Raw genomic sequence first — 15787 nt, forward strand, 5'->3', positions numbered from 1 at the left:
TTGTAAATCAAGGGAAAATTTCTTACAATTTTATGTCGCTTGCCTCGCAGAAAGTGTGATTGAGCTGTTATCTCGACAGGAAGTTGCAGGTCACTTTACAAAATTCGTGCGGTTGAAAAAGGCAGTGACAACAATAATAAAATTAGTTTGTCCATTTTAATCTAAAACTTGTAATAAAAATAAACGGATTTTACGGATACGGAAAACCCTTTAGTTTCCTTATTTTCGCCGTAAGCCCAAATAAATGGATAAAATAAATTGTAAATATTGTTTATATTAGACTAGCTTCTTCCCGCGATTTAGTCTCCGTGAAATGATGATGGTGATTGATAACTGTCCCATCTAAATACTAATCTAATCGCAGCTCACCAGCTCAGTTAAAAAAAAAAATCAATTGCGTCTTTTTGTTGGCTATAGTATTTAAAATACAGATTGCGGCAGTGTAACCTGAAAATATGCTACTTTAATCTACACTTTTGTCGAGTAACAGGCGTATTCGGGAAACGAGATAATTGCAAGATTAGACACGAACTAGAGATTTTAGAAATCTACATTAGATATCGACTAGATGTGACTTGGATATCTAAGTCATAACTTGTGGAAATCGTTCAAGAGGACATCCAGAATCGCGGAATCGTCAAATTTGACAAATCTACCTTACAAATATCTTTAAATTATCCATATCGTAACTTCTTGATGTCTAATAGATATCTAATTCATTTTCCGAATCGAGCCGTAAAGCAGTTGTTTGTGACTGAAGCATTATGAAATACTTATACAATTTTTTTTTAATCCCAATTTATATTTCGTCAACTTTACCTGACAGACAATAGATAAAATAACATAAAGTACATAAAGCAAAATTTGTGGGTACTTTTTGCCAAACAAAACGTTATCGCTCTCGCTCGAGCATCCGGTTAAGACTCTTTAGAGTAATTATTTTAGTTCGACAACCTTCCTCTGGAATTTTTATTCTGTCCTTGTTTTTCCTTTAGGTCGCTCTTCAGCGTGCCCGAGGGTATTTTCGTGCGAACATATTTTCTAAAAAGAAATCTAGAGAGAGATGTACCCTGAGCTGTTTAAAAAAATGTTATTAGGGTAAACCCTCCAGTGAATGAAATAAGAAATATAGCAATTTCTTCCACTTGTCTTATTTTTTTTCTTATTAACAACTCTATTTCCCATGCAATGACAACCCGTAATAAATTTATTTTCGACCAGTTAGGATGTGACTGGCGTTTGAAGTTTACTTATTTCTGGATTTGAAGTTTTGTATGGAAATATTAGATCCCAGATAAGAACAGTGTACGTTTGGAGCAACATATGAAGTGCTTATTTAATCTTTACCAGTACAAAGTTTAGTTATTTGGTTAGATTAAGAGTTGAACCTTCTATTTATGTACACTTTGTTGGCGTATTATGCGATTAAGTCTTTATTTTTTATAGTTCCATTACTGGCTCATCAAATGTTCTGAAACCAGTAAATGAACAGTGTGTTCATTTACTGGTGTCGCGTAGATTTCATTTTTTTCCCAAATGTATATGTAAACGCAATCGTATTGAGCTTGTTTTTTGTGATTCTGCATAGAAAACGATTCTGATTCATTTAGCCAGTATTGGAACAAACCAAATTTCTATAGTCCATTTACTAGATTTGTCATGCCTATGTATGAACAATACAAAATTTGGCTTGTTCATTTATTGGATTTCTACTAATTCTATGTATGAACAGTGTAACCACGAACAATGCAGTGACAAGTTTATTATTTTAAGCATTATTTGGTGAGCATGACCCCTTTTCATCAAAATATGCACGTTGGTTCTTGTTTTAATGGTTGATTTTATTTTTTCTTTTTAATATGTACCTGGTTTCTATGTTATTGGTGAATAACCATCATTTTATTACATTCTAATCGATTCGAAGTCAATATGGAGGGATAAAAAGATATAAACGCTATCGCTTAACCTATTAAAATAGAGCCGGAAACGGTGTTTGTGATAAAAATGATTTTATTATACTAATTAATAAGAGTTAAATAATGTTCATTCACTGGGTTTTTCGGTGTTCATTCACTAGTTTTTATGTTCATTCATTAGGTTTTTGGGTAGTTTTTGGGAAATTCCCGTATAACTCAAAAACTATGAAAGTAATTAAAAATCGCAGAAATTTCTTTCTTATTTATTAAATGAGGATTGATTAAATTGCAGTTCATTATTCCAATTATTAATGAATGCTGAGCAATGATTTTTCAAACTTGGATAATTGCTTAAGTGTTCATTCACTGGTGGTCTTACCCTAGTATGAAACCAAAAAAAAACATAAGTGGTTAGCGTATACAAAACAATTTAAACATTAAACGTTCCTATTTTTTTTAATAATGCGGTAAAAACTAAAACAGAAAATGGGAGTCAAATTCAGCATCATCAACCTACATCCTACATATAAACGTCCGATGGGGTTGGCCAGTCGAAGTATTTAGCAGATGGCGTCAGCATAAGTAGCTTGCCCTGTCAATCCCTAGAATTGTGTCAATATTTTATTTTAAATGAAATTTTATGTCCTGGATGCCAGCCCTACTAGCCAAATCTCATAGAAAAAGGAGCAAGCTATGATGGCGCCATCTATACAAACCCTTGACAGTTGCCAACCCCATTGCTGTGCAAACTGCTTTGAGCCGCCAAGATGGTTTTTGATAAATAAATAGTAGGATAATTTCTTCGCTAAAAAGTTTTAATAGATATTTTTTAAGCATTTAATAATGTGCACGTACAATGTAAATATGTACAACACGGCAATGCTTCTCAAGAACATTTATACATGGAACATTAATATAGATAATTTATTTCGTTCAGATCTCTAGTTTCGTTCGGCACTCGGTTTCATAAGTTCATACTTATAAAAAACATTTCAGTACGAATTATATTAATTTAAGGTTGCCTCCAGAATCTCGCGAACTAAATTGACAGGTCAATGTGCACAAATGATACCACAGTTTGGCCAGTGCTGTTCATATCGATATTTTCAAAAAAGTTTGAATTAGAGAATATCGCGAAAATTCACCGCTAGCGGCGCTACTGTTGCGCGGTCAGTTAAAATGTATCTTTAAGTAATTTAAGTTATTTTACAAATTTTACTTGGTATTTCGAGAATTGTGCAATTTTATAGTAATAGATACAAGGATATTGGATAAACATATTGTAGGTAATTAAATAAATATTTTATTACATTTATTTTATTTTATTTGTTAGGAAAACTTACAGCTAGAGTAACAAGTTGTAGGTCACAACATAGAAACAGTGATTTTGGCTCAAAATCCAAAGAAGGCTGACCCAGACGGGGAAGTAAGATAAGATAAGATTTCCCATTTAATTTGTGTGGTGTGGACGTAAAAATTAAATCGTCTCGGTGATCCCTATTGCTTCGATTGTAAAGAAGACCAGTCCCTAAACTGGACATTCAAGTTGTCAATTAGGTCAGAATTTAAATACAGTTAGACCAAGAAAAGTCTGCAGCAATTTTGATAGCCCACGCAGTGCAAGTATTATTTTAAACGTCAAACTTCTATGAGTATGACGTTAAATAACAGTTGCACTGCGTGGACTATCAAAATGGCTGCAGACTTTTCTTGGTCTAACTTTAATTATCAATCAATCTCATCTACCGGCCACATTGTATAAAATTAAATCACCAATTTTAGATTTATGGCGACAACCGCGAACTCTTGAAATAAACAACTTGCCCCCAAACCTGCAGGGTCCATATTAGGTTGCATAATAATTAATTGTCCTAATGTAATGTTACGCATAAAACTCATTTCGCATAATTGTTATTGTGCTGGAAATATTAACATTTCTGAAAAATTATAACACAAACCTAACCTAATAGTCCGGTGGCCGGCTGCATGAAACAAACCTCATCAAAAAATAGAATATACCTACCCTGTGGAGGTACCTGACATTTAGTAGCTTCCAACGCACTTGGTCGGCCTAGGCTAAACCTGGCAGATTTTGTACAAATGGCAAAAACGTTGGACAAAAATTCATCAAAAAAAACCTCATCAAAAAATAGAATGAAACTTGTATGGTAGGATACCTGACCTTGAGGACAGTAAAAAAAAAGTGGTCGGCCTCACCTTAGCCTGGACAGTTTTTGCAGTCCGACCAGATTTATTGGGTCACGTGAGAGCTACAATTTACCTCATCGAAAAATAGAATGAAACAAACGGATTATAATAACTAAAATAAGCCTGTTGACGTATGTCTTGGTCGGCCTCACCTTAACCTGGCAGTTTTTGCAGTCCGACCAAATTTATAAAAAAATCATCAAAATTTTTTTATCGAAAAATCGTATGAAACTTGTATGGTACGATAGCTGCCTTTGAGGACAGTAAAAAAAAAGTGCTCGGCCAAATCCTGTGTTGGCAGGTTCCTGTGTCCGACCAATTTTGTGGTACCACGTGAGAGCTACAATTTACCTCATCGAAAAATAGAATGAAACAAATGGATTATAATAGCTAAAATAAGCCTGTTGACGTATGTCTTGGTCGGCCTCACCTTAACCTGGCAGTTTTTGCAGTCCGACCAAATTTATAAAAAAATCATCAAAATTTTTTTATCGAAAAATCGTATGAAACTTGTATGGTGCGATAGCTGCCTTTGAGGATAGTAAAAAAAAAGTGGTCGGCCAAATCCTGTGTTGGCAGGTTCCTGTGTCCAACCAATTTTGTGGTACCACGTGAGAGCTACAATTTACCTCATCGAAAAATAGAATGAAACAAACGGATTATAATAGCTAAAATAAGCCTGTTGACGTATGTCTTGGTCGGCCTCACCTTAACCTGGCAGTTTTTGCAGTCCGACCAAATTTATAAAAAAATCATCAAAATTTTTTATCGAAAAATCGTATGAAACTTGTATTGTACGATAGCTGCCTTTGAGGACAGTAAAAAAAAAGTGGGTGGCCAAATCCCGTGTTGGCAGGTTCCTGTGTCGGACCAATTTTGTGGTACCACGTGAGAGCTACAATTTATCTCATCGAAAAATATAATGAAACAAACGGATTATAATACCTAAAATAAACCTGTTGACGTATGGCTTGGTTGGCCTCACCGTAGCCTGGCAGTTTTTGCAGTCCGACCAAATTTGTGGTACCACGTGACATCTACAATTTACCTCATCGAAAATAGGATGGAAAAAAAACGGATTATAATAGCTAAAATAAACCTGTTGACGTATGGCTTGTTACGGACGGCTTTCATAAATTCAATGTGGCAGTGTGCGGCAGAATCCACTTGCATCAAATTTGATGCAACACATTGTGGCTTGACATTAAGAGTTGAAATGCATAAGATCAAATTGTTTGAAGGACACATAACGCCTTTGCGAGTCGAAGAAATAACAATAGATAAGTCGGAGTCTGGGGAAAGTTCGTCAGACTTCGACTCCGAAGATGATTATGATTAACAGTAATTATTAACAATAAAAGGGTTATTCCCACTAGTTACCACCAAGTTCTTATCAGTGATGACTACTGGGAATTATTTTCCCACCTTTTACCACTGGTAACTACTGGGAAAAAAAATCCTAATAGTTACCACCAACTCGGTTTGGTGGTACCTACTGGGAATTTTTATTCCCAGTAGTTACCACTGGTAAAAGGTGGAAATTTCTTTTCTACAAACCGAGCTTCGAAGGAGAAATGCAACAGTTAATGGAAAAAAGGCTGATTTGATACAAAGATAATCACTTAATATATGTGAGGTTATCTTGTTATTTTACCATTTATTAAAATTTTGGAAGGCTCACATGCGGTTTTTCCTCTTATATTACAAGTGTTCGATTGAAAACTAAGCTTTGGTGTATACCTGGATCACCTGCATGTACAAGAAGGCGTTTCATATACGCCCGCCCATCAGATAGGTACACAAAGTAATGCTGCGTATGGAATACAGCATGTGTGGCCAAGCCATTATGCCCTAAATTATGTACTACTTCGTTAAAACTTAGCTTACCTGTGTATTTACTCTTTCCAAAATATTTATCTTCCTTAAAATGCAGCCTACACAAACGGTATTTGTCATTTGCCTTAGTTTTTGGTACTCAAAGCTTTTTCTAACCGATTTATGCATATCGGGTCCTTGGGAAAAAAGGGAGATCCTATAGATATATTTCCACAATTTGTCGCACACTATTGCAGTATTGTGGAGAAAAAAAAACATACAACCGCATTGATAACCTCCTCCTTTGGGATTTGGAAGTCGGTTAAAAAAGGAGAATGTTTACAATTTATTGGAAACAATGTATGTGATTTGACAGTGACAGCAACTCCCCTATGAAGGCGCCACCTGGCGTGATAAAATGTCAGTTATGCCTCCTCATTTTATATGTAGTGGAAAAGTAGGATAAACGATTCAAAACTTGTCAAAAATCGATGAAAACCTTTTTATTTTTGACATCTGTGAAACATCATCTCAACGTAAGTGTTACTCTGAAAACACGTCGGTAGTTAGAAAACGTCATTTAGATATTAGATAGATTTATGAATAAAATTTGAACTGAATGTTTTCTTTTTTTTTAAAGCCCTCTAAGACCTCCATGGACTCATTTAGTTATGACTTTTTTCAGTTAGCATTATTAAGTTAAGTTCAAGCTGCGAAGAAACCATATTTTCAATATAGAAATTATTATTCTTTATAAATGTGGTCGGACTGCAAAAACTGCCCGGCTAAGGTGAGGCCGACCAAGCCATACGTCAACAGGTTTATTTTGCTATTATAATCCGTTTTTTATTCATCCTATTTTTCGATGAGGCAAATTGTAGCTGTCACGTGGTACCACAAACTTGGTCGGACTGCAAAAACCGACAGGTTAAGGTGAGGCCGCTCAAGACATACGTCAACAGGTTTATTTTAGCTATTATAATCCGTGTTTATTCGTCCTATTTTTCGATGAGGTAAATTGTAGCTCTCACGTGGTACCACAAAATTGGTCGGACACAGGAACTTGCCAACACAGGATTTGGCCGACCACTTTTTTTTTACTGTCCTCAAAGGCAGCTATCGTACCATTCAAGTTTCATACGATTATTCGATAAAAAAATTTTGATGATTTTTTTATAAATTTGGTCGGACTGCAAAAACTGCCAGGTTAAGGTGAGGCCGACCAAGACATACGTCAACAGGCTTATTTTAGCTATTATAATCCGTTTGTTTCATTATATTTTTCGATGAGGTAAATTGTAGCTCTCACGTGGTACCACAAAATTGGTCGGACACAGGAACCTGCCAACACAGGATTTGGCCGACCACTTTTTTTTACTGTCCTCAAAGGCAGCTATCGTACCATACAACTTTCATACGATTTTTCGATAAAAATTTTTTGATGATTTTTTTTATAAATTTGGTCGGACTGCAAAAACTGCCAGGTTAAGGTGAGGCCGACCAAGACATACGTCAACAGGCTTATTTTAGCTATTATAATCCGTTTGTTTCATTATACTGCCCTGCTAAGCCGAGTGGCGCTATCTCAAAAGAAAATGCATTGCTAATTTATACTTTAGTTTCTATAACTGAGAATTCCATTTTTATAATCATTTGTTTTTGAGATAGCGCTGTTCGGCTTAGGACGCCAGTATATTTTTCGATGAGGTAAATTGTAGCTCTCACGTGGTACCACAAAATTGGTCGGACACAGGAACCTGCCAACACAGGATTTGGCCGACCACTTTTTTTTTTACTGTCCTCAAAGGCAGCTATCGTACCATTCAAGTTTCATACGATTATTCGATAAAAAAATTTTGATGATTTTTTTATAAATTTGGTCGGACTGCAAAAACTGCCAGGTTAAGGTGAGGCCGACCAAGACATACGTCAACAGGCTTATTTTAGCTATTATAATCCGTTTGTTTCATTCTATTTTTCGATGAGGTAAATTGTAGCTCTCACGTGACCCAATAAATCTGGTCGGACTGCAAAAACTGCCAGGCTAAGGTGAGGCCGACCACTTTTTTTTTACTGTCCTCAAGGTCAGGTATCCTACCATACAAGTTTCATTCTATTTTTCGATGAGGTTTTTTTTGATCAATTTTTGTCCAACGTTTTTGCCATTTGTACAAAATCTGCCAGGTTTAGCCTAGGCCGACCAAGTGCGTTGGAAGCTACTAAATGTCAGGTACCTCCACAGGGTAGGTATATTCTATTTTTTGATGAGGTTTGTTTCATGCAGCCGGCCACCGGACTATAACCTACCCTATTCTATACAACCTATGCAAAATATTTTAGAAAATACTTTCTGTTTCAGCTGGAGAAAAAATATGCGAAAAGAGTTTTATGCGTAACATTACATTATGACAATCAATTATTATGCGACGAGATAGGATCCCAAACCTGCATACTAACATTGAAATTTGTCAGTTTCGCATCCGCACCTCCTGATTTGATCGGTAACGTCACAATCTTATACAATCGAATCAACCACTTTTCTCGTCACATTCATACAAATCGAAATCGGTTGTGACCCCTTTATAATTATGACATGGGTAGTAAGTGCAATATCTTACTTATCGATATCGTTTTATCGACATATACCCCTGACTATTTTTTCTTTGCTATTCCTGGTATCATTTTATTTGTCAAACTCGTGTCAATTTAGTTCGCGAGTTTCTGGAGGCAACTGTAGGTAGACTATTGACAGTGTAGCATGGTATAATAATATACTCCGCCTGGTACTCTCTTCCCGTCTTTTCTAGGTCACCTGACTGACACAAGCCTACGTCGTCATGCGACAGCGCTATATGATAATATGCGATAGCCATGTTATTGTGACGTAGGCTTGTGTTACTCTGGGAAGAGAAGACCATGTTTTATTAGACTATGCAGTGTAGTGATTGGAATGACATAGGTACTATTGAAAAATTGATTGGAACAAACGAATGATAATATAAATAAATAATGTCATTCTAACTGACAGTGACGTGTTACAAGACGAAGTTATACCATTTTACCGTCATTTCATTACCATTATAGAGTTAACTTAATTATTTAGTTGTCATGATAGCTCATGACATGAATATCACAAGGATAAAAACACAGTAAACCAATTTCAACTCAACGCTTAGTCACTGCGGATGCCTTTCATTAATTTGACGTTTCCAGTGAAACGCATGGGAAACATTTCCTATTCGAATAAGGTTGTCAACCGAGCGTGCGAGTGTACGTGACGTTCCGCCTTGTGGGTGACTTGTTATCCGTTGTCATTTTCACCGACTTTAATGTAACGCTTGACATGGGTCTAAAAGAAAAGTGATTTCTGATCTGTTAATTTAAATGCAATGGAAAACTATTAGCGCCTAAAGAGAAAGTAAATGTTGTCAGGGAAGAATCATTTTGCACACACGTTTGTAGCGGGCGATTCTACCTGTGGGACACCTTTTGATACCTAAGGTATCTTAATAAACACATACACGCAACGAAGTAAACGTAGTTAAAACTGGCAGCAACACTATGTCATCATACTTTAAAAAAATACGGTTACGTTAATTTATTGCGTTCAGTACGGATATGATGGTCGTTCTTGTCTAAGTGACAGCGTGATAAAACGATGTCCGTCACTTTCTAACCCGCGGTGTTAAAAAGAGACAGTTGTTTTATAACGTGGATAAACCATCCATAATACGCCGGCAGGATTTTATTTTTTTAGTTATCAACGGTGTCCACAGGTAAAACCGTCCATAAGTAGGTATCAACACTATCCCTTACAATAAACATCTTGTCCGCAGCCATCTGATTCCGATAACGAATCCGTTTGGGAGACTTCGGACGTGACATTGGAGCGGGGCGCCGGCGGGCTCGGGCTGAGCATCGCGGGCGGGGAGACCGGCGGGGACGTTAGCATCACACGGATAGCCGAGCACGGCGCGGCCAGAAAGGATGGCCGGTTGCAAATTGGAGATGTGTTATTACAGGTTTGTTCATTAATAGCATTTTATCTACGCACATTTAAACCCCATATTACGACCGAAATACGACTTTGTTTTATAAGGTGTAGTGACCGATTCATAACATAGGTAATTACTACCCCTTTAAAACAAAGGTCACCGCTGCGTCTGTATGTGTGTTTGTATGCGGAATCAATAGAGTGATTCTTGAGGAAGGTTTAGGTATATAATTTGTTGACCCGGGCGAACCCGGGGCGGGTCGCTTATTAGTTATTAGTCTTATTAGTAATAAAATATAATACTTATATTTCACGTTCGACGTAAAATTGATTTATATATTTAGGTATAAGAATCAGTATCAGGCTTAGTACTAAATTCAGTTCAATCATGGATTATTTTTACGTGAAGAATCTAAAACTTGTTTATGTTTTGTCAATTCGAAAAGAACCGGCAGGGTTGCTGATCCAGTTTGTTTCTCTCTCACCAAAGTCTAGTCACGTATGTTGCGACCGCAATGCTGTGACCCAATTTGCATGAAATTCTTTCCAAATACCTTCTCTCAACTTGATTAAACTTAGTATTTATCGTGCAATCTTCGTTAACTACCAATATTGGCTACATGGCTACTTGCATATTTGTGCTGTCATGGGGGATTAGTAAAATAATAATATATGTGACTACGTTTATTTCATGAGGTATTTATTACTTTCATATAATATTATGAAATATAAGAAATTACTTTAGAGTAGGTATAGCTATAGCTATAGTATAGGTATACTAAAACTAGTTTAATAAGTTTCGAAAATATCCATGCATGGCGGGAAGAAGTTGGAACTGTGAAAAAAATTGCCTTGGCCATATTTCTTTCATAAAATATAAGTTTCATCCTGGAAACAGATCGGTGAAGGTCGGCCTTATTAACGTATCTTAGACTATACAGAAAGTAGGCAAGTGTTGGACAGTAATTACAAGTAAAAACGAGTTACGAGTACAGCTTTCTTTAAATCTTTGTACTAGTATATATTAAAAATACGTTTATAATTTTGATCTGTGAAGCTTATGTAACTTACGTAAAGGAGAAAAGAGTTATAAAATAAAAGTTGTACAAAATACGAGTATACCTCAGAAACATACTCAATAAAAGTTTAATCTTAAATCCGAGCAAGCACTCTTTGTGTCTTAAATATTTATCAGGTACTTTACTGTAGCAAAGCAAAATTATGTATCTTATTAAATATTAAATATTTAATAGAATCTGTTTGTTAGATATAGAGCGCATTTACAGTTTACAATAACACAGCAATATTATTTAGACAAATAAAATCAATTTGTTCCCAGAGAGAGCCTTATACACTACATTTGTGCCATGGTTAACCTTTTGGACGCCAATGACCGATATATCCGCACCGCAGGTTCAACGCCAAAGACTGATTAATCGGTCACAGACCACAGAGCAACATAGACCTACGTGCATATGCATAAAGTTCAATTTCAGTTTTGACACTTCGGTGAAGTGGCGTCCGCATGATAGCTTTTATTAGGGTTCCGTACCCAAAGGGTAAAACGGGACCCTACTACTAAGACTTCGCTGTCCGTCCGTCCGTCCGTCCGTCCGTCCGTCCGTCTGTCTGTCACCAGGCTGTATCTCACGAACCGTGATAGCTAGACAGTTGAAATTTTCACAGATGATGTATTTCTGTTGCCGCTATAACAACAAATACTAAAAACAGAATAAAATAAAGATTTAAATGGGGCTCCCATACAACAAACGTGATTTTTGACCAAAGTTAAGCAACGTCGGGAGTGGTCAGTACTTGGATGGGTGACCGTTTTTTTTTTTTGCTTTTTTTGTTTTTTTTTTGCATTATGGTACGGAACCCTTCGTGCGCGAGTCCGACTCGCACTTGCCCGGTTTTATTTTGACACGGCGTCGAAAAGGTAATCATTTACCCTACCATGAGTCTTGCAAGCAACCCATAAAAATGTATACTCACGGCTATTTAGATACATTCACAAAAGGACATCCTGCAGGCAAAGGCGAAATAATAAATACAATATCACGTAAAGTGGCAATATAAGACAATGTCTTCCTCCCGAGTAGCCATATAAGAGGTTAATAACTTTGTTGTTGGAACGAAGGACAAACATGGTCGTTAGAAGAAGGTGAATCGAAGTATAACAATTGGTTGACCTAGGTTGCATATTGATATTTACTTAGCTTTTTAAGATTCTGTACCCAAAGGGTAAAACGGGACCCTATTACTAAGACTTCGCTGTCCGTCCGTCCGTCCGTCCGTCTGTCCGTCCGTCCGTCCGTCCGTCCCTCTGTCACCAGGCTGTATCTCACGAACCGTGATAGCTAGACAGTTGAAATTTTCACAGATGATGTATTTCTGTTGCCGCTATAATAACAAATACTAAAAACAGAATAAAATAAAGATTTAAATGGGGCTCCCATACAACAAACGTGATTTTTGACCAAAGTTAAGAAACGTCGGGAGTGGTCAGTACTTGGATGGGTGACCGTTTTTTTTTGAATTTTTTTTTTTTTTTTTGCGTTATGGTACGGAACCCTTCGTGCGCCGACTCGCACTTGCCCGGTTTTTTTACGGGTAGTAGAGCATGAAACGTTTCAAAAGGGAAATAATGATCTAAGTTCTGGCAAGCGGAATAAGAAATATAATTTACTGAGCAACCATACCGCTCTCTAAAGAGGATCTCGTTATTATGTACTTTTTTTTAAATACTGGTCCTTAATGAGTAAAAGGGCAGCAAAGAGCTCTGACCTTGCTTTGACTGGCCGGCGAGAGTGGAGTCGCCAGAGCAGAATGCTCCAGGTTGGAAGTGTTGTTAAATTTTATAACGCCGGACGCTTGCTGAACGGATTACTGGGATCTGGCTACTCACTGTAGATGTAGACTCATCTCTCGACAACCTCATAGCCACTCCATAGTCCTATTTTTGTACTGAGTCACCACCTACCTTTCGCAATTCTGAGACTGATTTTCCCAGCAGGTGTCCGCAAGTCTCCTCTCGTAGTCCATTATCCAGTCCATCAAACGTATATACAATAGCCTACCTTACACTCTGGTGCAATGACTAATAAGTGCTGCACTGTAATAGTCTTTTCACCTGGCGGGGACCATATCCGGATGTATCGTATTGTGCGTTCGGGGATAGTATCCGCCACGGGAGCATTCCATGAAATTGTCTACCGTTGTCCCGTACAAACGCGAAGTTTCTGAAGATTTAAAGGTATAAGAGTTTCCTTTTTTCTATGACAAATGGCCAAAAATATGCACAGAAAATTAATCGCCTGCTTTAAATGCCGAGAAAAAAGTCGCAACACAGGATATACAATGCGTTTGTACGGGACAACCCGTGGAATGCTCCCACGGTATCCCTAAGTATCCCTTGCTTCTAGATTCATCTCTCTTAAAAGGCCTCTAGGCATTTCTATTTAAAGTTGTGCCAAAAATCTTTGTGTTAGAATTGGGCATTTTTATATTATTTCTACTCAGAATCACGAGCTTTTTCCATTTTTGCTAAGAAAAAAAGTATCCCCTCAATTTTTGGTCCGTTTGGTTACGGTTTTCAATACAACCTTCTATGACCGTAACAAAACAGACAAAAAAATATGTATGAAACTTTGGGTACACTTCTTATCTCGTATGAGGATCTAAAGAGCACTAAAATGCAAGTCGTGGATACAACTTTAAACAGAAATGCCCCTCTGCGCTGTTATAGTGCGACATACAATAAAATAGTAGAAATAAAATAAATGTGACGTCCCACGGGTAAAGGTAGGTACCTTATGGCGGTTGGCGCTTACGCTATTATTAACGCCACTCAAATATTATTGCGGCACTATGCGACGTAAGCGCCAGCCGCCATAAGGTACCTTTTTCCGTGGAACGTCACAAATTGGAACTAACATAATTCAATAGTAAATTATTGCCATATTTAAGCATTTTACCTCAAAAATGTGACAGCCACGTAAAAAAGTGGTGCCCTCAAAAATGTTCTACAATCTCTTGTCGGATATGGTAAGACAATACAAACAACATACAAACTTTTGTTGTTATTATTGTGTCATATCCATATTGCAGCTACATACTACCTATTGTAGCCTATATATATTATGTAGCTGTAAGGTAAAAATATATTGTAGAATCGTCCGCAATATTGAACTTAATGGTGGCAGGCAAATGAAATCAGAAACTTTCGACATGTCTAACTTTTTATCGCCTAGTTAAAAACTCGTAGTTAGGAAACGTGCTCTGCAAACTTTTCCTTTTATTAGGTGAATTATGATGGTTATTAAATTTGATATCCGTTGTAACATTAGAAGTTCTTTTCTTTTTTATGTGATTTTGAACTATGAAACTATCATCGCCAACAGCACGTTTCAAAGTTCTCGGCTACAACGGACTTTACTTTTGGATAGCGTACAAAGTTCCTCTACAGATAAATGTGTCACATTTTAAAATTTTACGTTGTATTTCTAAAGAAGTACCTATTACATTCTATGTTTAATTCAAAGTTATTATTATGCATTGTGAACAATAAGAGAAAGGCCCTTTAAATACATTATTTCTGCAGATTTTATATAAAGAGACGGTCGAATTAGATTTATTCTAAATGAGTCCTTTTATATTCATTTTGAGTAAACCGTAGCTTTTGCTAGCGGAACGAAAAAGCTGGACAGAAACCCTCATTTAGTTGCAAATTTTGTGCACAAAATCTTCATTTTTAAGTTTTTGGTATGAATTCGCTTAATTTTTCGCTTATGTTGCAGGTTAATGACGTTTCGGTGGAGAATGCCCCTCATTCTGTAGCCGTTGACGCTCTACAAAAGGCTGGAAATGTTGTAAGATTAGTAAGTGGACACTTTATTATATTTATAAACCCGAGGTTTTCAAGTTTTGAATCGTATCTCCTTTTTTTGCACTACAGATAGAATTATAAGACAAACGGTTATCGGTTATCCAATCTTTTATCTCCGTTTTGGTCTACCGGATTTTGGATGAAACGAATACTTATTTTTTTTATGAATTTTATAAACATTGTCAAAAAAACACTTGTTTCGTATCTAGTTTGCTGTGAAGGATCTTACATATGTACGAAAACCACATATTTGTATTTCGAAATCTGCATTGTGTATATTACGAACTGTCTTTGACGTCTTCTACGTCGTTTCTTCGTAATTTTAAACTAGGTAATTAACACAAAAGTTATGGTCAGAAAACCAGTTAGCAGCCTAAAATTGTTCAACTTTGATGCCAAATATCTCGAAGACAATGAACTTTGAAGTAAACATGGGATACTATATTGCTTAAATCCGTTGTTGTTAATATGATAAGCTACAAAAAACATTAGAAAACTAAGGGATTCAGATCGAAGGTCATTGGCGTGATCCCCCACGCCTTAAAAATGGGACTATTAAATTGCTTGTATGTCTCTATTTAATTATATCGATGTTGCCAAAAGAAGATGACATATATGCAAACTACTTACTTGGCTGTTTGTTTGTTTATATATGAGCATCTTGTTTAACATTGTTAACGCATCCCACCATTCACAGATATCTTTACATCACATTATGTTGTACAAATATGACTTAGATTGCATAACTTTACTGCAACAGATCACCGGGTGTCTCAAACCCTGCAAGTCATGCATAATTTATCGCTCCCAATAGTGTGCAGGCATGTACAAGCAACCAGGTTTTGATACCGAATAATTTATGAACTAGCACCTTTAACCAGCAAGGGAAGGTTTGGACACAAAGTCACATTTTACAAATTCTGACACTAAAACATCTACTTAGAAAAAAAAAACCTGTAACCTCTA

The 15787-nt window shown here is 36.6% G+C and overlaps 1 protein-coding gene and 1 long non-coding RNA gene across 5 annotated transcripts in view; both read left to right on the forward strand.

Moving 5' to 3' along the window:
- The window catches only part of LOC134664486 (uncharacterized), a 469507-nt gene that overhangs the window by 328896 nt on the left and 124824 nt on the right, over positions 1–15787 (forward strand). The gene's annotated exons all lie outside the window — the stretch shown is intronic.
- Positions 1–15787, forward strand: part of LOC134664465 (disks large homolog 2-like) — a 69163-nt gene that overhangs the window by 30221 nt on the left and 23155 nt on the right. For 3 of the 4 annotated variants that reach the window (XM_063521129.1, XM_063521130.1, XM_063521128.1), the window contains exons 4-5: positions 9776–9961; positions 14733–14813. In XM_063521129.1, coding sequence (XP_063377199.1) covers positions 9776–9961; positions 14733–14813 — 267 coding nt within the window. The remainder of the gene's footprint in view (positions 1–9775; positions 9962–14732; positions 14814–15787) is intronic. The other variant, XM_063521131.1, reaches the window with a different exon arrangement.

This window comes from Cydia fagiglandana, chromosome 5, assembly GCF_963556715.1.
Source record: "Cydia fagiglandana chromosome 5, ilCydFagi1.1, whole genome shotgun sequence".
NCBI classification, from domain to species: domain Eukaryota; kingdom Metazoa; phylum Arthropoda; class Insecta; order Lepidoptera; family Tortricidae; genus Cydia; species Cydia fagiglandana.